The sequence below is a fragment of the Lepisosteus oculatus genome, chromosome 27 (genome assembly GCF_040954835.1).
Source record: "Lepisosteus oculatus isolate fLepOcu1 chromosome 27, fLepOcu1.hap2, whole genome shotgun sequence".
In the NCBI taxonomy this organism is placed as follows: Eukaryota; Metazoa; Chordata; class Actinopteri; order Semionotiformes; family Lepisosteidae; genus Lepisosteus; species Lepisosteus oculatus.
Window position 1 is genome coordinate 2,988,596 of NC_090722.1, and position 27,820 is coordinate 3,016,415.

General features: G+C 48.2%; 1 protein-coding gene across 1 annotated transcript in view; it reads left to right on the forward strand.

Moving 5' to 3' along the window:
• Nucleotides 1–3,581: 3,581 nt before the first annotated feature.
• The window catches only part of ubqln4 (ubiquilin 4), a 28,353-nt gene continuing 4,114 nt past the window's right edge, over nt 3,582–27,820 (forward strand). Inside the window, exons 1-10 of the mRNA XM_006641772.3 lie at nt 3,582–3,793; nt 8,249–8,400; nt 14,091–14,269; nt 16,732–16,994; nt 17,958–18,116; nt 19,459–19,702; nt 21,690–21,829; nt 22,615–22,698; nt 23,611–23,726; nt 23,939–24,128. Of these exons, the coding sequence (XP_006641835.2) occupies nt 3,650–3,793; nt 8,249–8,400; nt 14,091–14,269; nt 16,732–16,994; nt 17,958–18,116; nt 19,459–19,702; nt 21,690–21,829; nt 22,615–22,698; nt 23,611–23,726; nt 23,939–24,128 (1,671 nt within the window). The 5' untranslated portion in view covers nt 3,582–3,649. The remainder of the gene's footprint in view (nt 3,794–8,248; nt 8,401–14,090; nt 14,270–16,731; nt 16,995–17,957; nt 18,117–19,458; nt 19,703–21,689; nt 21,830–22,614; nt 22,699–23,610; nt 23,727–23,938; nt 24,129–27,820) is intronic.

Sequence of the window (27,820 nt, forward strand, 5' to 3'; positions counted from 1 at the left end):
CTTCTGCTTTTATACAGTGTTTGCATTATTTCCAGTCATACCTCTATATCCGCCTTTATTTCCTGAGGTGCCTCAAGCGATGGGGGATGCCAGTACCTGTGTTGGTGAACTTCTATCGCTGCACCATCGAGAGCGTCCTCACCAACGGGATCACCGTGTGGTACGGCAGCACCTCTTCTCGAGAGAGAAAGGCACTGCAGGGAATGGTCAATGTGGCCCAGAAGATCATCGGCTGTGGTCTCACCGAGATTAAACAGCTCTATGAGGACCGCTGCCGTGGTAGAATTCTGGCCATCACAGAGGACAGTCACCACCCCGGGCATGAGCTCTTCACCCCACTGCCCTCAGGCAAGAGATATAAGAGCATACGGACACTTACCACTAGATTCTTCAATAGCTTCTATCCACAAGCAGTGAGACTGGCGAACACATTTAGCCATCCCCCTCGGACCACACCTACACCATCACCATCTACCTCATTATGATTTCTTGTCTATTGCACATCTCCAGTCACTGTTTACACATCTGTATTGTTTACATTCAAACTGTCTACATGTTTACTTGCACATTGTCTATTGTTTTTTTGTATATTGTCTTGATGCACTGTTTGCACTTTGTTTTAGTTTTTACACTTGTTTTACAATCGAGAGACTTTCTGTCAGTAAGAATTCCATTGTACCAGTACATGGACCAGTTACATATGGCAATAAAGTTCAAGTTCAAGTATATGTCTAGGAAAAGAATCACTTGGGATACTGATTGGAACTAAGCCCATATTGTGTTTTTGATGGTTTTAATTCGCCTGAACCATTAGAAACTGGAAATAAAAAAAACGTGCAGAATAAACCACCACAAGGGTGAATACATAGGGCATGCATAAGAATCCTTTGGCCATGGTACACACAAATGGCAGATCAATTATACAGGAATTATAGGGATTCTAAAAATGGTGTTAAAATATATTGGCTTATACACTTGTTTCTGTGGCCAAGCGCATGAATCAGTCTCACAGTTTTCTCACATACAATTGCTTGACATCAATATGTTGGACAGGTGACTAAATACTGATCTTTCTCAGACATTTCTTTAAAATGACAGCATAATTTGGGCGGAATGGTGGAGCACTGATCAAAATTGTTGCCTCGCAGGGCAGGGGTCCTGGGTTCAATTCTGGACCTGCGGAGCTGTCTGTGTGGAGTTTGCATGTTGTCCCTGTGTCCGTGTGGATTTTCCCCAGGTGCTCCGGCGTGTTCACTCACGATTACTCTGGATTTACGACAGGTGAACTCCATCAGTGGTTCACGTCCAAATGTCTCTCCCTCTTGCTTGTTAGAGTAAGAGGCATTAAAATGGGCAGTTCATCACTGCAGGAGTCATAATGAGTCCAATATATGATGTCCTGTAATAAAGAGCCAGTCGGTTGTCTTCAACTAGATGTTTCCTGTAACTGTTTATCTCTTGCATTGGTTTTTAGTTTTGGGGCAGTCTTTGTCACGAACACGGACTGAGATCCGTGTCGGGTCTTGTAGTAGACCCTATGCGATGCAGTAAGAGCTGGAGAAAACAGGAGGCGTGGTAAAAGGAAACACACAGGGGTTTAATAGTGCACAGAATAATAGTGACAGTCCGTGAGACGGTGAACTGGGGAGACAAAGAATGACATCCAAATCCAAACGGGTCCAAAGGCAGATCAGGGCACAGTCCAGGAGTCCATCAGCGAGTTATCCATCCTGGGACGCGACGAGGTTAAAATCCCCGGTTAAAATCTCATGTATTATATCAGGTATCCCATGTCTTCCGAAAACTTTCCGCAGTTTCTCCTAAATGAAACTATCGCTCCCCCCGTCTCATGCAAATGCATGAAAAACCTCCAGAGAGATACCAGCTCTGCTTGTCCCTTTGTTCTTTCTCAGTCTTAGGATTCTCCAGGCGGTGGCAAACAACTGGCTGTTTAATAATTTTGAAATCATACAAAAATGTGCTACTTTTAATGTACATTTGGGTGCATCACTTTTACCTACTTATGTTGTACTTGTAACGTAAGGTAACCCCATGAAGTACATTTTGTTTTACTACTATATATACTTTATATGGCCAGCAGCCATCTCACCCTGCAACTCACGACTGGCAGCCCACTGAAGCTCAGCAGGAGTGAGCCTGGTCAGTAGCTGGATGGGAGACTCCTGGGAAAAACTAAGGTTGCTGCTGGAAGAGGTGTTAGTGGGGCCAGCAGGGGGCGCTCACCCTGTAGGCTGTGTGGGTCCTAATGCCCCAGTATAGTGATGGGGATACTATACTGTAAACAGGTGCCGTCCTTTGGATGAGACGTAAAACTGAGGTCCTGACTCTCTGTGGTCAATAAAAATCCCAGGGTGTTTCTCGAAAAGAGTAGGGGTGTTACCCTGGCGTCCTGGCCAAATTTCCCATTGGCCCTTACCAGTCATGGCCTCCTAATAATCCCCATCTATGAATTGGCTTCATTACTCTGCTCTCCTCCCCACTGAGAGCTGATGTGTGGTGAGCGTTCTGGTGCACTATGGCTGCCGTCGCATCATCCAGGTGGGGCTGCACACTGCTGGTGGTGGAGGGGATCCCCATTACCTGTAAAGCGCTTTGAGTGGAGTCTCCAGAAAAGTGCTATTATTATTAATTAAAAAATTATTATTAATTATTATTATCTGGTACATTGAAATTTTAAAAGGACTACGAATCTTATTGCTGCCTAGGTTCTTAAGAGGAAAAAACAAGCAGGATCCACATACTTCAGTATTGTAATAGTAATGTGACTTCACATTTCATATAGTATTGTGGCATAGAGAGAATGAGCAGACAGCAGGCGAGCTGCAGCAGTAAGGAGAGGAATTTATTGCCCTTTTGTGTACAGAGGTGCGCTATGCTAGTTGCTGCAGGTGGGGGATGGGAGTAGGGGCTCACAGCTGCAAGGTTACCCCTAGCATGCCACCAGGGACAAGAGGGAGAATGCCTCAGGGTCCCCCCTTATATAGCTCTCCTGGAAGGAAGGGGAGACTGCTGGGAAGGGTCAGAGGGCGACGGTCCGGTCCACTGCTGGAGGGGGGGGGAGCAGAACGCTGCAGTATTTTATAAACGTATTTCAAAAGCACTTTTTCCTTTTTACTGGCATTCATTGTTCGCCACACACTGCCCTTTCCTTCAAACATTCTCACACGCTGATACGGTGTGTTTTTGTTTCAGAGGATCTCACCGGATCTTCAAATGACACTACACAATCTCATAAGAAAATATCAAAGAAAATTCAAAGCATACGGTAAAGTAAGTAACTCAAGATGCTTGTCTCTTGCCCATTTGCCCTGTGTTCTTTGGGGATTTTCTCTGGGTGCTCCAGTATCTTCCCACCTTCAAAAAGACATGCAGTCTTGGAGTCTCTGAATGTGCAACCTGCGATGGACAAGATGCTCCCAGATGGACGCCGGGATGTGGCCATTTCCGGTGTCATGCATGGCTTTAGGTGTAATACCTCCTCCTCGCCGCCAGAGGCCCCCCCAGCGGAAGCGAGGCCGTTGCGCTGGGCCGGGCGCTGGGATGAGGTAGGGGCACGGAGGGGGGGTTCTTACCTCTTGCCGGCTCGAGGCTGCTCGTCAGTGACTCAGTGATAACAGGAGGAGTAAAGATGGCGGACAGCAGCGGCACAGACCCCGTGAACAACAACAATAACAAAAATATCGCCTTGGAAGGGAATATTATCAGGGTCACGGTCAAAACCCCGAAGGACAAAGAGGAAATTGCGATCGTGGAGGATGCCTCGGTTACACAGGTCTACCCTTTTCGTTATAAAATGTGTCTGTGTGTTTCGTCGCCGCAGTCGGGTGCGCGTCAGCGTGTTTCTCGGTGTCTCTGGAGCTGGCGCTGCGAAATGAATGGCACGGGAGGGACGGACCTCTGTAGTCGCCCACCTCCATTTCTTATACTTCCACCTCCAGAGTAAAATGTCTGGGAGGCAGGAGGATAAGCCGGGGTGCCTCATCTAAAGCTGGCGGGCGATCCGTGCCCAATCGTGAAAAGGCTCCGACAGAGCCCTCCTAGGCTGCGTGCTGTCACGCGTCTGACAAGTTGCTCGCCATGAAAGCTGAATTCACCCAGATCCCTTCTTGTTTTGAAACATCAGCGCTCGTAATTGAATGCTGATCTCCATGCCCCCACCCCCTGGATGTTGTGTAGGCCTGCGGGCGACAGCAGCGCCTTGAATGTTCTCGACCGGGGGCCGAAACGGGCACGACAGTGAGACGGTCCACGGGTCACTAGGCCTGGAGTTCAGCCGGGGCTTGTCGATCCCCCCCGCTAACCCAGAGGTGGGGAGTCGGTCTCTGCTGTTCGCCTGTTGCCCCGCAGACCTCTGCAGCAGGCGTGGGGGTTTGATTTTTCCGTCTGCGCGGTCAGCGTAGCCTCTAAGTGCCGGTTTTTCCATCTTGGCTTGCGGTGGGTGGGACGTGACCGATTCACGTCTCACGGAGTTGAGTCTGAATGGAAGATTGCAGTTTTCTATCTATGCCGTAACGAGCCGTGGCCAAAACTCGCCTGCAGGACCCAGCATCTGGCTGTTCGATCAAGATCGGGTTGGCCTTATAAGATACCTGCTGAACGGCATCACCTTTGCGTGGGGGTGGGGGTGAGGGACAGTGTCTCGCAGGTCTTTCACCTGGGAACCTGTGATCGCCGTGATTAGTGGAACCGGCCTGCTTGTCGGTTCGTGTTCTGTCTGTCCTTCTCTGAGGTTTCTGTTCTTTGGGCGAAACTGGCTTATGGCGCAAAAGGCTGAGTCATTTTGAAAAATGTGTACTAAAGCTCACGTGAAAGGTGGTAAGATCGTGTCATCTAAAGCTTTCAGAACCTCAAGGCGGATCGGGTTTTTTTTTATTCCACAGTTCAGATTCGTCATAAAGTTCATAGCTCTGCAATAGCGCGATCGTCCCCTGTTTGTGAAGATGAGCCCTTTTCCCCCGTTAAACATGTCAGCTAGCTGACATCATGTCAGTTACAGAAGTTAGTTGTCATCCATTTTAAAAGGTGATGCACCGAGCCCCCGCGTGACCTGCAGTGCTGTTGTTGGTGTGAAAGGTCTCTCTGTGCATTGTCAGAGGTCTAGTAATGTCCCGTGTCCCCGTGCTCCGTCTAACACTAAGCTAGCTCATTTTGAGCTCTTGGGAGCAGATGGATACATCCCAGGCTTTTTTTCACGTGCTCCGTTATAATCTAGATGTGATTTTTAAGGAGAATCTCTATTTTCAAATATAGGCTAAATCTCACGGGTTTTCATCTCACACAATAATCAACTTTACTTTTATATAGCGCCTATAAAAGTGGCTTCTCAAAGCAGTTTACAGAACAGCAAACCCAAATAAATACACATAATAGATGGGGGTATGGGATACAGTAGGGAAGTAGAGGGAAGCACACAGAACCAGTTAGATAAGATGAGATCACTTGATTAGCCCTATGGCCCTATTTGTCTTTTCGCATACCCCGATTTGCTCTCCATGACGCACACAGATAGGGAGAGAGAAGCCTGGGGTCAGAGCGCAGGGTCTGCCATTGTACAGCGCCCCTGGAGCAGTTGGGGTGAAGGGCCTTGCTCAGGGGCCCAACAGAGTAGGATTCCTCTGCCGGCCGCGGGATTTGAACCAGCAACCTTCCAGCCACAGGCGCAGATCCAGAGCCACCGCTCCGCCCCGAAATACTGCATCCTCAGCGAGAATCGTACCCCTAGACCAACGAGCAACAGTTAAAAGAAAGCCCTTCACATTAATAGCGACAGGCAGCAGCTCCCACCTTGTAGCCTGATGTAATCTCCACTCAAAAGCTGAGCTGAGTTTGGCCTGATCAGTACTGGGACTATGGAATCCAGACTGCTGTTGTGGTGCTGCAAGTGTAAGCAACTCCCAGACCAGGGCCCCAGTGTGGTGATCAGGGGCCCTGTGCTGTCGCAGCTGCTGTCCAGTGAGTGAGACCTCAGACTGAGGTCTTTTACAGGTCCCAATGACACCATGCGTTACAGTCCAGTTGTTGGCTCTGTTGTCCAGGCCTACATGAAGATCCCCCTTATCTCAGCTGGTGGAGCAGTTTCTCACTTTTCCACCTGATCCTGGTCCCCTTTTCTATATGTCTTTGGGAGCCTTTGAAGTGAAAAGTGCTGTATAAATTCGGTGAATTCATCGGCTGTATTAAGGAGACCTCATTGCCCAGCTTAATGTCTCCTGTGAGGGTAGTTACCAGAGGTTAGTCCTGTTTTTAAGACATCAGAGGAATGGTCTTGGAAATGTTGGCTGTTGAAGTTCTAGGTAGATGATTAGAGGTGAGTATCTGGCCACATCGCAGGAGCAGGTTTCCTGGAATCTGTAAAGTAAGAGCTGGGGGGAGGTCCTTGGACATGAAGCTATTCACAGACTAACGCAGCTGATAGGTTTATTCCATGCATGGAATAAACCTATTACTTGTTCCTTTGCAGCCTACGCATGCTGACGCAGCTACCCACCTGAACTACTAACGCAGCTGATGCCTCTCGTCTGTAACCTCTCTGGCTCTTGCGCCTCGGAGCTTGGCTGTTTGTGCTGCAGCACTCCACGGTGTTGGTATTTTGTAGAAATAGTGAATGAAGATGCATCTCTGCCCTCCCTGGAGGAAAGTGAGCAGTGGCCCGGGGGGGATGAGATGTGCTGAATGGGTGGAATCACATCGGTGAGGCTGGAGGAAAGATTTTCATCTGCATTTCTGGCTTAATGGGGAGACGTCGTGAAGCTGTGATACGCGGGCAGGAGTCTTTGAGCCTGTGGGAGAGATCCAGTGTTCGGCTGGATCTGTAGGGAGGTGTTAGCAGAGATCTGAGCCACCAGGTCATTCAGAGCGGAGGTTGGGCTCAAGCCAGTGGACCCTCCCTAGCTCCAGGGCTAGGCTGGTTGGTCATGTGCACTCACGGTCTAATGTTGAAAGGGGCCCTGTGAGTCTCTACGAAACCTGCGCTTAATAAGACCAGATCACACACTCAAAAGAGCAGCTCTTCACAGAGGACTGTAGGGTTTTCCCTACTGGCTTCATAATGTCTTCTGATTTTTCTAACAGGTGGTCCGTCACCTTGTGAAGCCTTTCACTCTGTAATTTTTTATTTGTGCTTTTTAATTGTGGTCTGGAGTGAAATGATTTAGAATTTCATGATGGTGGCAAAAATGCTTGAGCGGCCTGATACCCACACAATCTTTGATTCAGAGCTAAAATCAAAATGAAAACGTTAGTTAATGCTAAAAGGGAAGCTTTGGTTTTTTAGCTAAAAAAACAAATAGAAGCCATTGGGCTGGGGTTAGGAAGCCCTGGAGCAAGAAGAGACTAAGACGAGATCAAAGCTGTGAAACCACCTCCCACAATCAGTTGCAGGTTGTTAGTCCAGTACTTGAAGGGTTCCTTTGGTGTGTAAAACGCTCAAGGAGGTTGTTAACGTTCTGATGTAAGATAATGATGGACTGTGTTTCGAAAATCAACAGAAAGCATAGAGAACTAAATGCATGTGGAGCAGAGATGTGTGCTTATCCCTTCCTCTGCTAGCAGTGCAAAACAGCTCCACAGGAAATCTTCTGCTCCACGACCTTTATCGAACCTCTCTTCTGTGATCTTCAGCTTTGCCTGGCTTAATAATTGGCAGGGAGGCAACATCAAGCTGTGATAGACTTCATAAGTTTTTCTTAAGTGTTGTGCAGTTTACCACAGCTGGAGAAAGGTGAACTTGGCCCAGCTACACTTTGACTAGACCAATTTATTAAAATCATCATTTCCTGAGCTCTTGAACCTCGGAAGTTTTAAAGGCAGCAAAGGCAATTAGATTTACGTTAGTTTAAGGGATCCTCATTTCTTTTGCATCTTCTGAGATGTTTCACCCCCAAGTGATGTTTGCATTCCTGTCATCTGCTTCCTTCATCTTTAAGTTAACAGTGTGCTGTCTACTAGGGCTCTTCTTCAGAAAATCCACTATTTTCATCTTGACCAGCACTTCAGGTGTGTAAAAGAGGAAGTATAAGCTTTATGAATAATTGAATGGGAACACTTTTGTTTTCAAAACAGTTGTCATTCTTAATATATCCAGCAATGGAGACGTGCTATGATCATCATCTAATTGTCCTGTCATCTTCAAGCTGTCCTGCGTCTCCGTTAGTCTCCAGAGGACACGTGTTGAAAGACCTATCCTGGTCTTGCCCTCATTCACCCCTCTCTCTCCCTGTGTCCACAGTTTAAGGAGGAGATCTCCCGGCGGTTCAAAGCCAAGCAGGACCAGCTGGTTCTGATCTTTGCTGGGAAGATCCTGAAGGACGGAGACACTCTGAACCAGCATGGCATCAAGGATGGCCTGACTGTGCACCTTGTCATCAAGACCGCGCACAAGTGAGTGGGTTCCAGCTCCAGAACCAGTGCATCCCAGTTACAGAACCAAGTCTAAGTCAGTCTGGTCTAAGCCAGGAGTTTCCAGTCTTAATCCTGGGGGGGTCAGTGTGTCTGTGGGTTTTCTTAGTCTCGTTAATGCAGCAGATCCTGAAGAGCTAGGAAAAACTGGTCCAGTTAAGCCAGTAATGGGCAGGTTTAGCTTGTTAAGAGCTGAACTGGAATTAAAAGGCACAGGATGAGGACTAGACAATCCAACAGGGATAGCAAAGACACATCATTCCCGCTCACCACCCAAAGCTCTCCTTTGCTTAAGTTTTCCTAATAAAATTGTTTTCAATTCAATAATTTTTTGCATGTGTCTGACTGAACCATTATATGTGTCCCTAAAGGCTATGGGCTTGACACTGCTATACCCTGTTCTAGAAAAACTCCTTTAATGTCTCCTGAAATTGGCCATAGTTTTCCTTGGGTATATGGGTGTTTTACCAAGTAACTTAACTAAACTAAGATCTTAGTGTCTTAAGTATTAGATATAGCCATAGTAAGTGGTCACTGGCTATTGAGACTTATGACCTCAATTAAATTAACTATAATTCAATTCTGCTTACCTGACATTCTAATATCTGTTACTCATCTCTTATTTTATGTTGGACATATTTTTCTGTAATTGAGATAATGATACCTAACTTGTAGCCAGAGTAGCTTATGTTTACATAACCTTCCACTTTACAAGCTTAAAATCTTAAAGCAATTTATAGGGTGGAACTCCGAGTGCTCCACCTGTGATGTCCTGCTGTCTGTCAGAGGTCGTGGCATGAGGGAGTCTGCACGAGCTCTTGGCCGGTCAAATTAATGTGTTCACAACATTGTCACACAGTGTTGCAGCTCATGCTCATGGAGACCCATCAGGTGTTACGAAAAAAGAGCACTGATAAGGCAAGTTGGAGAAGATGCTTGTCCCAGCCTCTTGGGGGGGCTGCAGGAACGAAGCTAGATGTAAGCCACAGTCCAGGTGAGGCTGTGCCCGAGCTGTTGAAGTCTGTCACCACCCCGTGGAGTTCTGGAGCACACGACCCTGGGTGGCGCTGGAGAAGGGCAGGTGGGGAATTCCAGCCGTCCTGTCTGCAGTGAACAGGAGATCAGTCAGGCACGGAGGTGCCACAGTCACAATCCGGATGGGATTTGGTGGAGTGCTGAGACAGACCTTTGATTCCTCGGATGTCCTGTAAAAGCCACTGGTTACATCGGATTCAACACGGTCCTAATCCATCACTCTGCCATCGAGGAGTTTAGCAGTCTAAGCCCCTGCATTGTGGGAAGAAAAGGGCCGCTTGCTTCAGGCCACTGCACTGACAGCGGGGAAGAGTGAAGATCCACAGAGCCCCAGTATGAACCTGAATCTCGCATATTGATTGCGCTTAATGTGTATAGACAGTACCCAGACAGGAGGCCAATTCATAGCCATTGTGGAGCACAGTGCACTCGGGCTTGGTTTGCATGGTTTCATTTATGAATGGACAATTACGTGTCACCCGTTATTTTTATACACGGTGTGGGTTCACTGTCACACAGTGTAGCTTGTTGTGTCGGCTATTGTTCCCCATCCCCTCCATCACGCTGCTCTTGGGCTGTGGGCAGGTGTGGGCTCGCCAGCGTTGCCTTCCTCAGCTGCGATCACTGGCTAACAGTGTTTCCCTTGAGCTGAATGCAGTACAGGAAGGGGGAGTGTTGGACAGGTCAAGGGTCATCCTCTGTGGCAAGAACCCTGCAGTGAAGGGAAAAGAGGCAAGAGTAGAGTAAAATATTTCAATATTTCTGAGAAAGAGCTGAACAGCCGGATTTAAGGACCAAACTCAGATACGTGTTGCATTGAACAGGCCAATAATCCAGAAAAGGCTACGAGATTTGTATGATCACTTGACACGGAGCGCTGTATCAGCTCTGGGAGAAAACGGAATAGCTGAGGGACCTGACTTCACATCCAGCAAAGAACGCTTTGAAACAGAAGGAGGAGGTTGGGCTGTCTTATGGGCTATCCTGCAGCAGGACAGAAGATCAGGACACAGTCTTGTGCAGATTCAGTGTTTATTGAGCCTCATTAAGTACAGACGCCTGCGCTGGGTCTGCCCCGCAGAACAGACACTGCAAGGCTCTCCCAGCTCTTGCATACAGCACACAGGCTCAGAAAGCAGTTTCTTTCACACTTTGAGTGTTAGTCATGTCTTTGGACACTCCTACTCTATAGAAGGAAGTTAGTTGCTGCAGCCATTGAGGTAAGGCAGCCTTATTCTGTATTAACATACCTTTTGGTAAAGCCTAAATTAACAGATCCCTAAATTAACATTGTGGAAGGTATCCTCTGATACCTTCCACAATGTGGTTCAGTAGGAATACTGTAGAGCAATATACCCTCCGGCCACTTTATTAGGTACACTTGCTCATTAACACGAATAGACAAACAGCAAATCATGTGGCTGCAACTCAATATATAAGGCATGCAGACATAATCAAGAGGTTTAGTTGTTGTTCGACCAAACATTAGAATGGGGAAGACGCGTGATCTCAGCGACTTTGACCGTGGTATGGTTGTTGGTGCCAGGCGTGGTGGTTCCAGCATCTCAGAAGCCGCTGGCCTCCTGGGATCTTCACCCACTGCAGTCTCTAGAGTTTACAGAGGATAAACAAAAAAACATCCAGTGAGCGGCAGTTCTGTGGGCGAAAACACCTTGTTAATGAGAGGTCAGAGGAGACCGGCCAGACTCGTTCCAGCTGACAAAGCCTGCAGATACTCAGATAACCGGTCTTTACAACAGTGGTGTGCAGAAGGGCATCTCTGAACGCACAGCGTGTCGAACCTTGAAGCAGATGGGCTACAGCAGCAGAAGACCACGCCGGTTTCCACTCCTGCCAGCTAAGACCAGGAAGATGAGGCTACAGTGGGCATGTGATCAGCAAAAATGCACGCCTGAAGATTGGGGAAAAACGCCGCCCAGTCTGACGAATCTCGATTTCTGCTGCGACGTGCAGATGGTAGGGTCAGAATTTGACCTAAAGAGCATGAATCCGCCCTGTCAATAGTACAGGCTGGAGGTGGTGTAATGGAGTGGGGAATGTTTTCTTGTTGCACGTTAAGCCCCTCAATACCAGCTGAGCACCATTTGAATGCCACAGCGAACCTAAGCATTGTTGCTGACCATGTGCGTCCCTTTATGGCCGCAGTCTCCCCGTTCTCAAATGGATACTTCCAGCAGGATAATGCGCCGTGTCGCAAGGCAGGCGTCATCGCAGGCTGGTTCTACGGACATGACGGTGACGTCAGTTTACTCCAGTGGCCTGCACAGTCCCCAGATCTCGATCCCATAGCACACCTTTGGGATGAGGAGGAACGGGAGGTTCGCAGCATGAACGTCTGGCCGAACAACCTGCTGGAACTCCGTGATGCTATCGAGTCGGCATGGACCAAAATCCCTAAGGAATGTTTCCAGCACCTTGTTGAATCCGTGCTGCGAAGAATTCAGGCTGTTCTGGAGGCAAAAGGGGGTCCTACCCGGGACTAGATAGGTGTACCTAATAAAGTGGCCACTGGGTGTATATGCAGTGCCTTTCAAAAGTATTAATACCTTTTTAGAAGTTTTCAAATGCACTGGTTTACAAATCTTATACATTCCTTTTTAAAACAGTATTGATGCTGCGAACTCACTTGCTCAAACATTTAAAAAGGTTTAAAGAGAAAATTATTTGTCAGCTGATATCTTAAGGAAAGTCAAAAACTGCAATACGTGGCGTGCTTGAGTATTCACACCCCTGCGCTCTCAGAAACTGCCTTAACAAGGATGGAGCTGCCTTTCCATTGGCCTCCTGTGCACCAATAAAATGATCTGACACATTTAGAAGATAAAAGTTCTGTTCTGCTTAGGCATCATTGGTCAGGCAGTGAATTTGAAGGAAACGTATGGAAATGAATGCTATAGAGCATTCTAAGGAAGTTAGAGATAAAGTGATAAAATACATAACTATGAAAATGGTACAAAAAATTTAGAAGTTTTTGGATATCCCACTTAGCACTATTGGCTCAATCGCCAAGAAATGGAGGCTGCATCACTCCACCCAGACACTGCCTAGGAAAGGCTGTTCCTCAAAACTCAGCAGACGAACAAGAAGGAGGCTTGTGAGGGAAGCCACTGAGAGGGCACTCGCTTTGAACACAAGAATCACTTCGAAAGACCTGCAAAGCTCAGTGGCTGAGAGTGGCATGCAGGCGCGTCGGTCAACTGTATCAAGAGCTCTGCATAACGCTGGCCTGTATGGGCGAGTGGCAAGAAAGATGCCATTACTCAAAAACAACCATCTCGGAGCCCGTCTGGAGTTTGCCAGACAGCACAAGAGTGATCCAGCGAAGATCTGGTAAAAGGTTTGTGGTTGGATGACACCAAGGTAGAGCTTTTTGGCTGAACCTCAAAGTGCTATGTGTGGCGCAAACCTAACGTTGTGAGTGCCCCAGGAAACACTGTTCAGGAAGTTTGGAGGTGACGGTATGAGGCTGTGGAGGTGCTTCTCATCAGCAGTAGGGACTGGGAATCTTGTTCGAATTGAAGCAAAATTGGGTGGAGCAGTGTATGGGGAAATACTGCAAGGAAATCTGTTTCAGTCTGCTAAAACACTGAATCCTGGAAGGACATTCATCTTGCAACAGTGCAGTAATCCAGAGCACAGGGCCAAAGCAATACTGGCTCAAGAACAAAAATGTGACTGTCCTCGGGCGGCCCAGTCAAAGTCCCCACCTCAACCCCAGCGCGAATCTGTGTTGGTGAGCAAACATCACCCCTAACCAGTGTGCACAGCTGTTAAATACCTACCCCAAAAGACTTAATCTGTTATTGCAGCAAAAGGTGGCTCTACCAAATATTAATGTGTGGGGTCTGAAGACTTCTGCCAGCAGCGTATTTCAGTTTTTGGCTTTCTTTAACATTTTTGCTGAGAAGTAACTGATTTTGTCTTGGCTGCTGGAGCGTGTGAGTTTGCAATAAAAATACTGTTTTGGAAAAATATGTACAAGTGTCATTTGTAGTTCCAGCTACTTGTGAAAACTTTGAAAGGATCTGAATACTTTTTCAAGGCATAGTATATCCCATGTCCCACTTCAAGCTGCATGGAGTTGGTATGCCCACACACCCCTGGTGGACCCTCCGAATTCTCATCTCAACATCAGTATCGTCATCGAATCTGAGCGGCAGCACATGAACCCTTTTCAGTTGGAAAAATTCAGGAAGTCATCCTTTAGGGATGGAAACAAAATCTTTTTTTCCCCCATGTCTTACACGATTTGCACTATTTTGTATGCTTGTTTCACTGTGAGAATATAATTACAGTGTAAATTGAGGCACAACTACACATATTCGGTCATTCCTGTGACTCAGGAATTGGTGGATACTGTGCCGAGCTCAGACTTAGCCTTAGCCTGCATCCAGGACTGTGAATTATGAAATGAATGTGTATTTACGGTCTAGGAGCTAAAACTTGTATGAGTTGTGATTGCGATACTTGTCTCTAATTATCAGACTTCATGATCTGCAGAATTTTGTCGAATGAATAAAAGGACCGTGAAGAGGGTACCTGCAGTGTCCACTCCGGTCAGTGACTCTGGCGGTCCTGCTGCGGGTTGATTAATCCGCCGTCTCCTGTCCCTCCAGGGCACCAGATGGCGCTAGCTCCCAGCCCTCCGCCTCCTCCAGCTCCAGCACGCCGCAGGTGAGCAGCAGCAGCAGCAGCGCCAGCCCGGGCAGCCCGAGCCCCGCCGTCAGCTCCTCGCCCGCCGGCTCCTCCAGCAGCGCTCCCACTTCGGCCCCCACGCCGCCCGCCAGCCTCCTCAGTGAGTAACCGCGTCCCTCCCCGGCACTGCAGCGCCACCTAGTGGCCAACTGCAGATTAGAGCTCTCTGCGAGTGGGCGCGAGGGGTGTATCTTACACCACTCCTGTACCACTACTTCACAGGAGCTAGAGCCCCATCTCCATGTTCTTGGAAAAGGTCGTCTGCCACCGGTTTCTTGGATAATACAGTCCCCAACACCTACCCCCTAGAGCAGTGGTTCTCAAACTGTGGTACGCGTACCGGCAGTGGTACGTGGCGTGCCGCCAAGTGGTACGCCAAATGACCATGGAACTGTGTCTTGTGCGCTGAAAAATCGGGACGGGTTTTCATATTTTGTATTTTAATACAGTGTCGAATACGCAGCCTACGTACTATGATACATTGCGCGCTAATACTTCAGTGGACACAAGAGATACTCTGTAATTCTATACCACTCCGTAGGAATGTGTGCTACGGATGCAAGTGACCAATTGTATTTAAAAAAAGCTACTGTATCTCCAGCAAATAGGGAGGAAGGAGAATGCGCGTGATTTTGGAACAATGCCAACGTTGTAAACACAGGAATGCATAGAAATACGTGCTACGAATGCTGGTAATCTTGTGAGCACACGAAAACGTGATAACAGAAAAATATTTAAGAACTGTTCTAATTTGAGGTAAATACACCGAGCGTCTCTGTTTCGCTCCCATGCGCATGAAATAAAAACTTTAAATAAATACGGAAATAAAAACGGAAACGCGGAAAAATGCAAGCTTGCGGATTGCTAAAGCAGGTAAGCTACACTGTTTTTGAAGAACCTTATTTACCGTTGGCAAAAGAGCTGACACGTATTATGTGTAGAGAAAAAGCTGCTAAACAGCTCGACCTGCTGCCCCCCTCCCCCTGAAAGACCCAGTCATTCATAGAATTATTGAAATGAAGGATTATATCAAAAGTACACTGATAGAGCGCGTTAAGATGAGCAGATGTTTTTCACTGCAATTAGATGAGTCTGTAGTCAATTTGGCCAATTTGCTCGTTTACGTTAGGTACGAGTTTGAGGGTACGTCCCATGAGGACTTTCTGTTCTTTAAACCGCTACCAACAGGAACTACAGGAGAGCACACATTTCAGCTTCTGAATGAATTTATCGAAGAGAATGGCATCGACTGGATAAAATGTGTGGGAGTTTGTACAGACGGTGCTAGAGCAATGACAAGCCGACATAACGGTGTAGTTGCACGAATTAGAGAGGTTGCTCCAGAAATTAATGTACGCATTACAACATCCACCGCGAGACCTTTGCCGTCAAGAAAATGCCTGACGATTAAATATATGTTAGACTCTGTTGTGAATTGTATCAAGGCTCAAAAAATTAATTCACATCTGCTTTGCTCAACTAAACAGGCTCACCCCTCTCACTGAAATGGTGCTTTTTTATTAGTTGTTGTTAATGTTTTTTTTCTGTAAAACACTTTGAGAACCCACCTTTAAAGGTGCTATATCAAATAAAGTTTATTATTATAATATTTGTTATATGTATGCGCGCTCATGTTGGTCATTGAGAATTTCTGGGGTTCCTATGAGATGATGACTTGTAGGTGGTACTTGGATGCTTTAGTTGGATTAGGGGTGGTACTTGGTCCAAAAAGTTTGAGAACCACTGCCCTAGAGGACCTTCCATCATCAGTTATAAAGTGTTTTATTGACTCTGGATCTGTGCCAGCAGCCAATTCACCCTGCAACTTACAATTGGCAATCCATTGGAGCTCAGCAGGTGTGAGCCTGGTCAGTACCTGGATGGGAGACCTCCTGGGAAAAACTAAGGCTGCTGCTGGAAGAGGTGTTAGTGGGGCCAGCAGGGGGCGCTCACCCTGCGGTCCGTGTGGGTCCTAATGCCCCAGTATAGTGACGGGGACACTATACTGTAAACAGGCGCCATCTTTCGGATGAGACGTAAAACTGAGGTCCTGACTCTCTGTGGTCATTAAAAATCCCAGGGTGTTTCTCGAAAAGAGCAGGGGTGTAACCCTGGCGTCCTGGCCAAATTTCCCATTGGCCCTTTCCAATCATGGCCTCCTAATAATCCCCATCTCTGAATTGGCTACATTACTTTGTTCTCCTCCCCCCCTCCGACGGCAGGCGGAGTGATGCCAGTTGGAGTATTCTCGGTCGCATTTAATGGCAACGTCAGCTCAAAGATTTGGTTCAAACCACCAAATGGAGACGGGCGTGCCGCCAAGCGGACCCTGCTGATGTGGGATTAACGCTAGGATGAGAGATTGACTCTAGATCTGTGTATCTCTAAAACCTTTTCTTGATGCCCCGCTGGCCCAGAGATCCATTCCACATCTGGGGGTGTAACAGGCAGAAGGAAGGATGCTCTCAGCTGGTCCAGATGAGATCGACGCGGGTGTTGAGTTCTCCTCTGTGGGGTCCCGTCTCTCCCGCGTGTCCTTACCTTCTGTCCGTGTGCCCACAGCGGGGTTCGGGGACCTGGCCGGCCTGGGGGGCCTGGGCATGGGCTCGGCCAACTTCATGGAGCTGCAGCAGCAGATGCAGCGGCAGCTGATGTCCAACCCGGAGATGCTGTCCCAGATCATGGAGAACCCGCTGGTGCAGAACATGATGTCCAACCCGGACCTGATGCGCCAGATGATCATGGCCAACCCCCAGATGCAGCAGCTGATGGAACGCAACCCGGAGATCAGCCACATGCTCAACAACCCTGAGCTCATGAGGCAGGTGAGGGAGGTCTGCAGCGCCGGAGCTCGTCCGCAACCTGGGCCCCTGGTTCGAGACATGGGAGCAGGCTCTGCCTATTGATGTTTAACACCACCCCCCCCCCCCCCGGTACAGGATCGTGGGGGAGTCGGAGTCTATCCCACTAAGCAACAGGCTCAAGGCGGGGTGGGGATGCCAGCCCACCAAGGGGCACACAGACACACACCCACATCTGGGCCAGGGTCACAGACAGGTCGTTGGACTTTAGGAGGAGACTGGAGAAAGTGGAGGAAACCCAAATGAACACAAGGAGAGCATGCAGACTCCACACAGACAGCACCCCAACGCAGCGAGGCAGCAATGCTCACCACTGCGACACCTTGCTGCCCCCTCTTGTTATTAATGTTAATATTGCAATGGGAGCTTTTACTAGTATGTTGTATATTGGGAGTGAATTGTCATTAACACTTCTCCTTGTGCATTTGACATCTGGGCATTCACATTAAAACCCATTCATTTGGCCTTAGAAGAATAGCTTGTGCAGACTAAAGTATCTCTGAAAGTTGCTTTGAAACATTTCAAATTTACTTATTTAAGACTTTCAGGTGAGCTTAGCAGGTGTACTGAAGAGTTCATCTCATCCCTAAGAGTTGATGCACATTTAGCTCAAGAGTTTTATCTTGCATCCTTAAGCACTGTTGTTGACATTCATCCAGGGATACCTTCTCTCCCATTTCGTGTGACAACCGGAGCTCAGGCCCACTGTGAAGCTGATGTCCAGCTCTGGGCCACATAGGTTGCCATTACAGCAGTTCTGATCTCTTATAATCCTGGCCTAATTCAGATCCAGCACAAGCCTTCATCCGACTCGGTTCAGTAGCCCAGGTCGGGCCGGGTTGGAAGGGAAGGGGACCGCGTGACCCTCATGGGGGAGATCCGTGCAGCTTTGCTCTGAGCTTGGCCCTGTTGTGTTCTGGTTGTCAGACGATGGAACTGGCGCGGAACCCGGCGATGATGCAGGAGATGATGAGGAACCAGGACCGGGCGCTCAGCAACCTGGAGAGCATCCCAGGCGGGTACAACGCCCTGCGCAGGATGTACACGGACATCCAGGAGCCCATGTTCAGCGCTGCCCGGGAGCAGGTAGGCGGACCTGACGCCTGGAGACAGTCATGGCGCTGTGTGGCTGTGTGTCACATGTGCAGGCTTACAAATGACTGGTAGGACATGACACCTTTGGTTAAAACACACCAGGTGCCAAACCTTTGAGATTCTTAGTTCACACAGCAGGAGTGTAGCTTATGTCTTTCTCTCCACAACACATAGTCTGTACACGCAAATCAGTACTCTGGATGTATCCAGATGTTCAAAACTAAAATGTTTGTAATGCTTGAATCAACATCTAAAGTGAAAATGAGTCCACTTTTACCCCAATTAAGACAGTTGACAGAGAAGCATATTTCTTTTCGAGATCTGCTGTTAGTTACTAAAGTACTGAAACGATACTGCATGTGGGGTTATTTTGTGATGAACCTTGATGTCTCTACAAATATGCCTTTGACCAATTGTTTTACTAATTTAAAAAACTATTGAAAGGTATCCATTACTTTCCATGTGGTAGTACGAATGGGGAACAAAGACGAGGAACAGATATTTTTCTACGAGAAGCTCTTGTCCTTGATCTGTTGATAAGGATTTATCAGGCTTGTTTGTATTCATCTTCAAAAGCACAGACTACAGAAAAGGCATTTAATGACCTCCAGGATTGAATGTGTTGAGGTATTCCTCCGCTGTGGAGCAAACGTATGGAAAAATATTTTACAGCGGACTAGGTGTTACAGTTAAATGCAGTTATCAATAATTTCATTGGTTTTATTTCTGTTGTTTTATGAAGATTGATACTAATATGTTGAAAATCTGTTACTATCAATAGAGATTGAATATTCAGAATTATAGCAGTAGATTAATCATGCTCAAAGATTGTGAACCTGGGGTTTAATATTTATTTAGTTCATTTTTAATAATGAGCTCAATTGAGTGATTTAAAGATTTGCAAGAATCTAACGGCACAAATTCAGTCATTTTAAAGGGGCACTAAATGTTATATTAATTTCAGAATAGCACTACAGATTTGAGGCTCTTCAGATTTTTAGACGAACAACCCTTCGATATTCAGACCATTTTTTTGAGAGACTTAAGTCTTGAATGACCTAATGTTCCTTCCACTTGGTGTCTTAAATTCGTCATCATTCTGTGATGCCTGAAATTAAAGCTACAGGATCACTAGTGGTTGCATTTAGGGCAGATAAGTCAGACACACTTCTTCCTACACTCCTGACTCTGGGATCCCTTGAGGAGCCACTGGATAAGATTCTGGGGTTTATTTCCCCACAGTCCGCAGGACTGGCAGGGCCCCCTTCCTCTGCGCGTGGCGTCCCTGAACTGGAGTGAAGTTGTTCCTGTTCTGTTTTTTTTCTGGCGGCAGTTCGGAAATAACCCTTTCTCCGCGCTCAGCGGGAGCTCGGACAGCTCGGGGGTGCAGCCTTCCAGGACGGAGAACCGGGAGCCTCTGCCGAACCCCTGGGGCCCCCCCAGCACCGCGGCCCCCACCTCGACCACCGAGACCGGGGGCGGCAGCAGCAGCAGCAGCTCCGCCGCTTCAACCCAGGGGGGCAGCACCCCCAGTATATCCAACCCCCTGGGCATCAGTGCCGCCAACCTGGGCAACGGTACCCGTCGCTCCGTACCCCTGCAGCCAGAAGTTACTGGCAGGCGTCGTCTCTCTCATTTCTGCTTTATTTGCATGTTAGGAATAATAATAATAATAATAATAATAATAATAAACTTTATTTTATATAGCGCCTTTAAAGGTGGCTTCTCAAAGCACTTTACAGGATGACAATAACAATAAATAAGAAGACTACAACAATAAATAAGAAAATTTCACAAGAGGACACAATTATAATTACAACAATACAACAATAAAAATAGAGGAGACCGTGGAAGATGGTATTAAGAAGAGCAGAGGGGTGAAGAATGGAACCAGTTAAGTAAAGGCTTTTCTGAAGAAGAAGGTTTTGAGTCTGGATTTGAAGGAGTTTAGAGAAGGTGACTCTCTAATATCCTTGGGCAAAGAGTTCCAGAGCTTGGGGGCATAATAGGAGAAGGCCCTGTCACCCATACAATGTAGACGGGCTTGGGGGACAGTAAGGAGGGCAGAATTTGAAGAGCGGAGGTTGCGAGGTGGGGAGTAGGGCGATAAAAGTTCAGACAGGTATTGAGGTGCCAAGCCATGTAAAGCCTTGTAGGTGAGCATGAGGATTTTAAAGTCTACGCGGAATTTGACCGGAAGCCAGTGCAAGGACTCCAGGATAGGAGTAATGTGAACACTTGTACTAGACCTGGTCTGGCTGCTGAATTTTGGACATACTGCAGCTTGTTCAGAGTAGAATTGCCAGTTACTTATTTCATATCCCCCTGAATGTGGAGTTGACAATTCTTAATCTTCTCCGCTTTTTCAAACAAAAAATGCCATTGAAAGATGTATTCATAGATTTGCTTTCGTTTTTTCTTGATTTTTTTTTACTGAAAATAATTTCACTGTTTTCTCGTCGGTGCCCCGCTGGTTCGGAATCGCTGTTTAAGAATTTCTCTAGTAGCGATGTCCTGGGCACTGCAGTTGCTGGGTTGCACGGGGAGGCTGGGGACTCACGCACACCTTTCAGAGCTGTCTCATCTTCTGACCTGCCGCCAGCTCCACAGGGCTTCACCCAGTAGTTTGTTATTGGGACAAATTGATTTAATCTCGGTTGTTGTCCTTAATTTGCAGCAAATTAACCTGTGGTCCCTCTAATAGTCTTTTATCAGTAATGAGTTCCACTTGCTCCTATTAACAGTGAATTATTAAACCTTTTTCAATGTTTTTTCATATTTACATATTTTTCAGTTGTCACTAATTAATATGCACTTGGAGTTTCTTGATGGCGCTATTATTGTGAAAATAAATATTTAATATTGTATTGCCTAAAAAGATTATAGGTAACAGTATTTGTCACTATAGGCCTGCATCAAGTCCAGTCACTGTTTTATCAAATACCAAGACGACACCAGCCAGCTGATGTCCGTCTGTACCTTGATCAGCACTTGAGGAATGCTGGTCAGCATCATTTAGTGACCTGACCCAGGTCAGGCTCACACCTGTAATATCTGGGCCAGCGAGACTCATCCCGCACCCTTGAGAAAGCACTGTAACTGGTGGAGTGACTTGGCAGCCTGTCTCGATTTTTTTTTTTACACCTGTGTGTAAAAATGACTGTGCACGCGTTTCCCCTGAACACATATTCGTGCGAAGGCTGATTGCTGTTCTTGCTGCTGGCCCATGCAGGGCCTACAGCTGAGCTAGCATCCGTTGCAAGATGGGTACAGCTCTCACGGCCAGACCTGCAAGCTCACAGGTGTCCTGCTAGTCAGTGGATCTGCTGTTGCATGGTGAGCTTCGGGTGCCCTGCCCTCCTCAGACTCCCCTGCAGTTGCACTGGTGGAGTACTGTATGTGTCACAGTAATCATCGACTTGTGCATTGATTAGGGATCGGAAAAGGACAGGAATATTTCACTCTTCCACTCTTGTCCTGCTCCTGCTGATTACTGACTCTCGGATCGGTTTGTCTTCTTTCATCTCACCTCTGCCTTTGTCCTTGTTTTTTTTTTTTCTGTAGGCATGTTCAACAGTCCCGGCATGCAGAGCCTCTTGCAGCAGATCTCGGAAAACCCCCAGCTCATGCAGAACATGCTGTCCGCGCCCTACATGCGCAGTATGATGCAGTCCTTGGCACAGAACCCTGACATTGCAGCGCAGGTGTGCAGTCCAGTCTGCCTCTCACCTTCTGCTCACCCAAAACTCAATTTGTACCCGTCCCACATCTACATTTCATTTACACGCGAATTCACACGAAACAGCATGTGCGTTCAGTGTTGGGTTGATCTCAGCCTCAAGTCTCTCATGTTCTTCCATCGTCCACTCAAACATACGCTGTACATGATATGAATTCCTGATTTCTTTGCCTTCATGAACATAGACATAAAAATCTCCAGTTTAATTCCTTGTCCAAACCTTGGAAGTATAAAGTAGGGTAGAATTATTGTCACATTTAATAGTTTACACCAGCACATCTTCTGGAGTGAGAATAATGTATCCTGGTGTATTTTCTGCTCTAAACACTCCGAAAGCAGGTTTTGGAATACTTCGTCTTATTCTCTAAAATGTTGAGGACGCAGCCGGGACATTTTCTAGTAAAAATGCACTCGGGCCCTCCTCAGAGAGAATGGCACAAATTCCCAGAAACGGCAGCACTCCCAGCAGGCATTGTCCTTGCGCTGCTGCCTTCCCATCATTCATTTTGTCCCTTCGGCTCAAAAGGGGAGCACAGGTGCCATTTTCAATTTTAAAGTCATAAGAATGGAGGTAAAAGAAAATCAAAGATGTTGCCATGTGAACTGTAAAAAGAAGTGTTTGCCAGTTCCGAAAGTAGGAGGATAGGTGTATTTTAGGAGCTTGGCACTTGTTCTTTTAAGAGTCAATCTGAAGAAATCTTGTAAGGAGTAACTTCAGGTATGCCTGCTCTTGTTTCGCGATTCTGACAGGTTATGATGAACAACCCTCTCTTCGCTGGCAATCCTCAGCTGCAGGAGCAGTTAAGACACCAGCTGCCCGTGTTTCTGCAGCAGGTAAGAGGCTGGGATCTGAGCAGCAGAGTGGTTTCAGATTCAAGATTCACTCTGTGCTCCGGGATTGGCTTTTCATCAGAAGGCGGTCTGTGCCGAAAAGAGAGGGATTATTTAAACTCCCAGTTTGGAAGCCAAGAGTGGTATTAAATGTTGAGTAATGGCATTGGAGAAACAGCCCCCTCAAATTAGTGAAACAAAGGTTCACAAGATCCTGCCTTGACCACATGATTTCATATTTACTGTAAAACTCAGTCTACATTTTATCAATTTCTTTAACAGGCCACACGTGTACTTAATATCAGATATATGTTACACTATATAACTTTTGTCATGCTGTTCAGTCTTGGAAACCTGAAACATATGACCATTCTGATACAGAACAGAAAACATACAGATCTGTTTTTTCACTCTTGAGTTTATAGCAGGTAGAGAGAAAAAACACGACAGACATGTCATGGCACCAGCTGACTGTGACTGGGATTCCCCAAGCGGAGGAGCTCAGTTGGCTGAGGGCAGGATGAGTCGGCCGAGTCGGCCAGCGCTCTCCCGGCTCTTGGCGACACCGTGAACCCTCCCACCTCCCAGGGGCTTGTAGGCACGCGGTGTTGCCAGTGAGGGACATAGCTCTCCTCCAATCAGCACTGAACCTCCAGTGTGGGGCGGTGCTGCCTGTGATGTGTCAAAAGGCAATTGGCTCAGAGGTGGGCGGCTCAGAGGAGTCAGCCTTCACTTCCTCAGTCTCCCCGGACATGAAAAACGCGATTGTGTTTTCCCAATTGGGTGAATGTAATACAGACAAATCATCGAGTCTAAATTCATGAGAAAGCCACGGTCACATGGAGTCGGTGAAGATGGAAAGCTCCTGGTTTCAGATTGAGTTTGCAGCAATGATGTCTTTTCCCTGCCGCGCAGATGCAGAATCCCGAGGCGCTGTCGGTGATGACGAACCCTCGGGCCATGCAGGCGCTGCTCCAGATCCAGCAGGGGCTGCAGACGCTGCAGACGGAGGCTCCAGGCCTCATGCCCAGGTACGCCAGCAGTGGGTCAGCTGTCCCAGCGCTGCCGTCGGTACTTCCTTCTGCAGTCAGAGACACCCACGGCTCTCTGGGGTTGCGCTGGGGACCGGAAGAGCACTCCAGACACTGCACTGTGTTCTGTGTTCAGCCCCAAAAAGCCATTTTCCTCGGAATGGCCAGTCTTTCGATCGCCGTCCTAACCTGTGGCATTCCTCCTCCCACAGCCTGACGCCTGGGGGATTCCCAGTTTCCCCTCTCTCCGCTGGGGGGACAGGGCCCCCGGAGAACCCCGCCCCCTCGGGGGGCGGGCCCAGCCAAGGCCCCACCCCCGTGACCGGGCCCACAGGAAGCAGCTCCGCCCAGCAGCAGCTCATGCAGCAGATGTTGCAGATGTTCGCAGGAGGAAGTGCACAGGTTTGAGATTGCTGATGGATTGTGTGTTGTTTGTGCTCGTAAGTCAGTACAGTTAAGTGTGTCATTCCTTTGTAAATCCATATTACCCGTTCAGAATTGACAATTCCTAATCAGCTGAAACCACACAAACTCACAAACCTTGGTACGGTCAGCCTGACTGGAGGCTGGTGAGCCCTTTTCAGTTGTTCTGTGTGCTGCCTGGTCTTATTTAGTTTGCTTTTCAAGTATTCGGGGAGGTATTACAGAATTGCAATTAATTTACATATAATAAAGATGCATCCAATCTGATAAGAATTGAATACCAGGAAAGACAAATGTCATTTCCTTGCTGACAGATTCTTAATGTTTTCTCCTATATAATTTACTATTTAAATTATATAATATGCAGGAAAACATTCTATATAAATTTTAAGTGGAAGTGGTCACGTTTTCAATAATGTGAGGCACTAATCAAATGTTTCCAAAATCCAGTTTAGTTTTCAGTTCAGGGCGAAAATGATCAGGCAGCAAATGTTTCTTTTTAGTCCAATGAAAAATATAATTTTACAGACTTGGAAAATCTCCAACATGAAATAGAATGACCAGCAATTGAAGAACATAAGTAATAATTTACATTTTCACTGGTGCTTCAATCTGAGGCAATTTACATTCTGTACAGTGTGCAATTACACATTTTAGGGTACATCAAAAATAAAGCTGCAAATTGAAACTAAATCATATAATATGTATTATCTTTAAAATTAAAAGTGTAGACTGCTGAGCAGTGTAGATGCACACACGCGGGAACTCCCCCTCTCCTTCAGTATCAACTCGTAAGGAAGTCGGTGTGTGTGGGACTGGAGAAGACTGTATGGCAGAACAGAAATCGCTGCCACAGCACTTTTTTGTGAATCTACTCCTGCTGCTGTAGCTATTTGTGAATGAGTGTCGGCCTTTGGTAATAATAATTATAAGAATTGCTTACACTTAGATAGCGCTTTCCTGGACACTCCACTCAAAGCGCTTTACAGGTAATGGGGATCCCCTCCACCACCAGCAGCCCCACCTGGATGATGCGACGGCAGCCATAGTGCGCTCACCACACATCAGCTCTCAGTGGGGAGGAGAGCAGAGTAATGAAGCCAATTCAGAGATGGGGATTATTAGGAGGCCATGATTGGTAAGGGCCAATGGGTAATTTGGCCAGGGGTTACACCCCTACTCTTTTCGAGAAACGCCCTGGGATTTTTAATGAACACAGAGAGTCAGGACCTCGGTTTTACGTCTCATCCGAAGGACGGCGCCTGTTTACAGTATAGTGTCCCCATCACTATACTGGGGCATTAGGACCCACGTGGACCGCAGGGTGAGCGCCCCACTGCTGGCCCCACTAACACCTCTTCCAGCAGCAACCTTAGTTTTTCCCAGGAGTCTCCCATCCAGGTACTGGCCAGGCTCACACCTGCTGAGCTCCAGTGGGGCTGCCAGCTGGGAGTTGCAGAGTGATATGGCTGCTGGCTGCTGGTAACAGAAGACCGCCGATCAGAAATTAAGAACAGGCGAAGAGATCTCCAGTTCAGACCGATGGCTGTCAGGGGTTTGCAAAAGTGCCCATACAGTGACACCGACTCTCCTGACGAGATTATTCTTCTGGCATCTCCAGTGCTCCATCAGATCATCATCGTTTCCGCTTGTGACGCAATGAGCCGAAATTCCACGGGTGACCACTAGAGGGCACCCAGCAACCAGGAATTCAGCTCGACTCTCGCGTCCCTGACAGGAATGCTATTCCAAGATCAGTGCCAGCAGCTGCTCCCACTCGGAGGAGGAGCTGTGTTAAAAGATACCACCACGGATTTTTCCTGGTTCATCACAGAGCCTTGTCCATCTCCAGCCTAGACTCAGACGTTTGATTATGTCTGTTCCTCGATCTCCGCTAAACTCACCCAGAAGGGGAATTTATTTATTTTTCATAGTGACCTCACGCAAGTCTTCTGTCCCCCTCCAAGAGAGAATGATTTGAACCAGCGACTCTTCACTGCTCCTCCTAGACCCCCACAGTGTGACAGCGGGTGTTTGACCCCCACAGTGTGACAGCGGGTGTTTGAGCCCCACAGTGTGACAGCGGGTGTTTGACCCCACAGTGTGACAGCGGGTGTTTGACCCCCACAGTGTGACAGCGGGTGTTTGAGCCTCACAGTGTGACAGCGGGTGTTTGACCCCCACAGTGTGACAGCGGGTGTTTGACCCCCACAGTGTGACAGCGGGTGTTTGACCCCCACAGTGTGACAGCGGGTGTTTGACCCCACAGTGTGACAGCGGGTGTTTGACCCCACAGTGTGACAGCGGGTGTTTGACCCCACAGTGTGACAGCGGGTGTTTGACCCCACAGTGTGACAGCGGGTGTTTGCCCCCCACAGTGTAACAGCGGGTGTTTGCCCTCCACAGTGTGACAGCGGGTGTTTGAGCCTCACAGTGTGACAGCGGGTGTTTGACCCCACAGTGTGACAGCGGGTGTTTGCCCCCCACAGTTTGACAGCGGGTGTTTGCCCCCCACAGTTTGACAGCGGGTGTTTGCCCCCCACAGTGTGACAGCGGGTGTTTGAGCCTCACAGCGTGACAGCGGGTGTTTGAGCCCCACAGCGTGACAGCGGGTGTTTGACCCCCACAGTGTGACAGCGGGTGTTTGACCCCACAGTGTGACAGCGGGTGTTTGAGCCCCACAGTGTGACAGCGGGTGTTTGAGCCCCACAGTGTGACAGCGGGTGTTTGACCCCCACAGTGTGACAGCGGGTGTTTGAGCCTCACAGTGTGACAGTGGGTGTTTGACCCCCACAGTGTGACAGCGGGTGTTTGACCCCACAGTGTGACAGCGGGTGTTTGCCCCCCACAGTGTGACAGCGGGTGTTTGCCCCCCACAGTGTGACAGCGGGTGTTTGAGCCTCACAGTGTGACAGTGGGTGTTTGACCCCCACAGTGTGACAGCGGGTGTTTGACCCCCACAGTGTGACAGCGGGTGTTTGACCCCCACAGTGTGACAGCGGGTGTTTGAGCCTCACAGTGTGACAGCGGGTGTTTGACCCCCACAGTGTGACAGCGGGTGTTTGACCCCACAGTGTGACAGCGGGTGTTTGCCCCCCACAGTGTGACAGCGGGTGTTTGCCCCCCACAGTGTGACAGCGGGTGTTTGCCCCCCACAGTGTGACAGCGGGTGTTTGCCCCCCACAGTGTGACAGCGGGTGTTTGCCCCCACAGTGTGACAGCGGGTGTTTGAGCCTCACAGTGTGACAGTGGGTGTTTGACCCCCACAGTGTGACAGCGGGTGTTTGACCCCCACAGTGTGACAGTGGGTGTTTGACCCCCACAGTGTGACAGCGGGTGTTTGAGCCCCACAGTGTGACAGCGGGTGTTTGCCCCCCACAGTGTGACAGCGGGTGTTTGCCCCCCACAGTGTGACAGCGGGTGTTTGAGCCTCACAGCGTGACAGCGGGTGTTTGAGCCCCACAGCGTGACAGCGGGTGTTTGACCCCACAGTGTGACAGCGGGTGTTTGAGCCTCACAGTGTGACAGCGGGTGTTTGACCCCACAGTGTGACAGCGGGTGTTTGCCCCCACAGTGTGACAGCGGGTGTTTGACCCCCACAGTGTGACAGCGGGTGTTTGACCCCACAGTGTGACAGCGGGTGTTTGACCCCACAGTGTGACAGCGGGTGT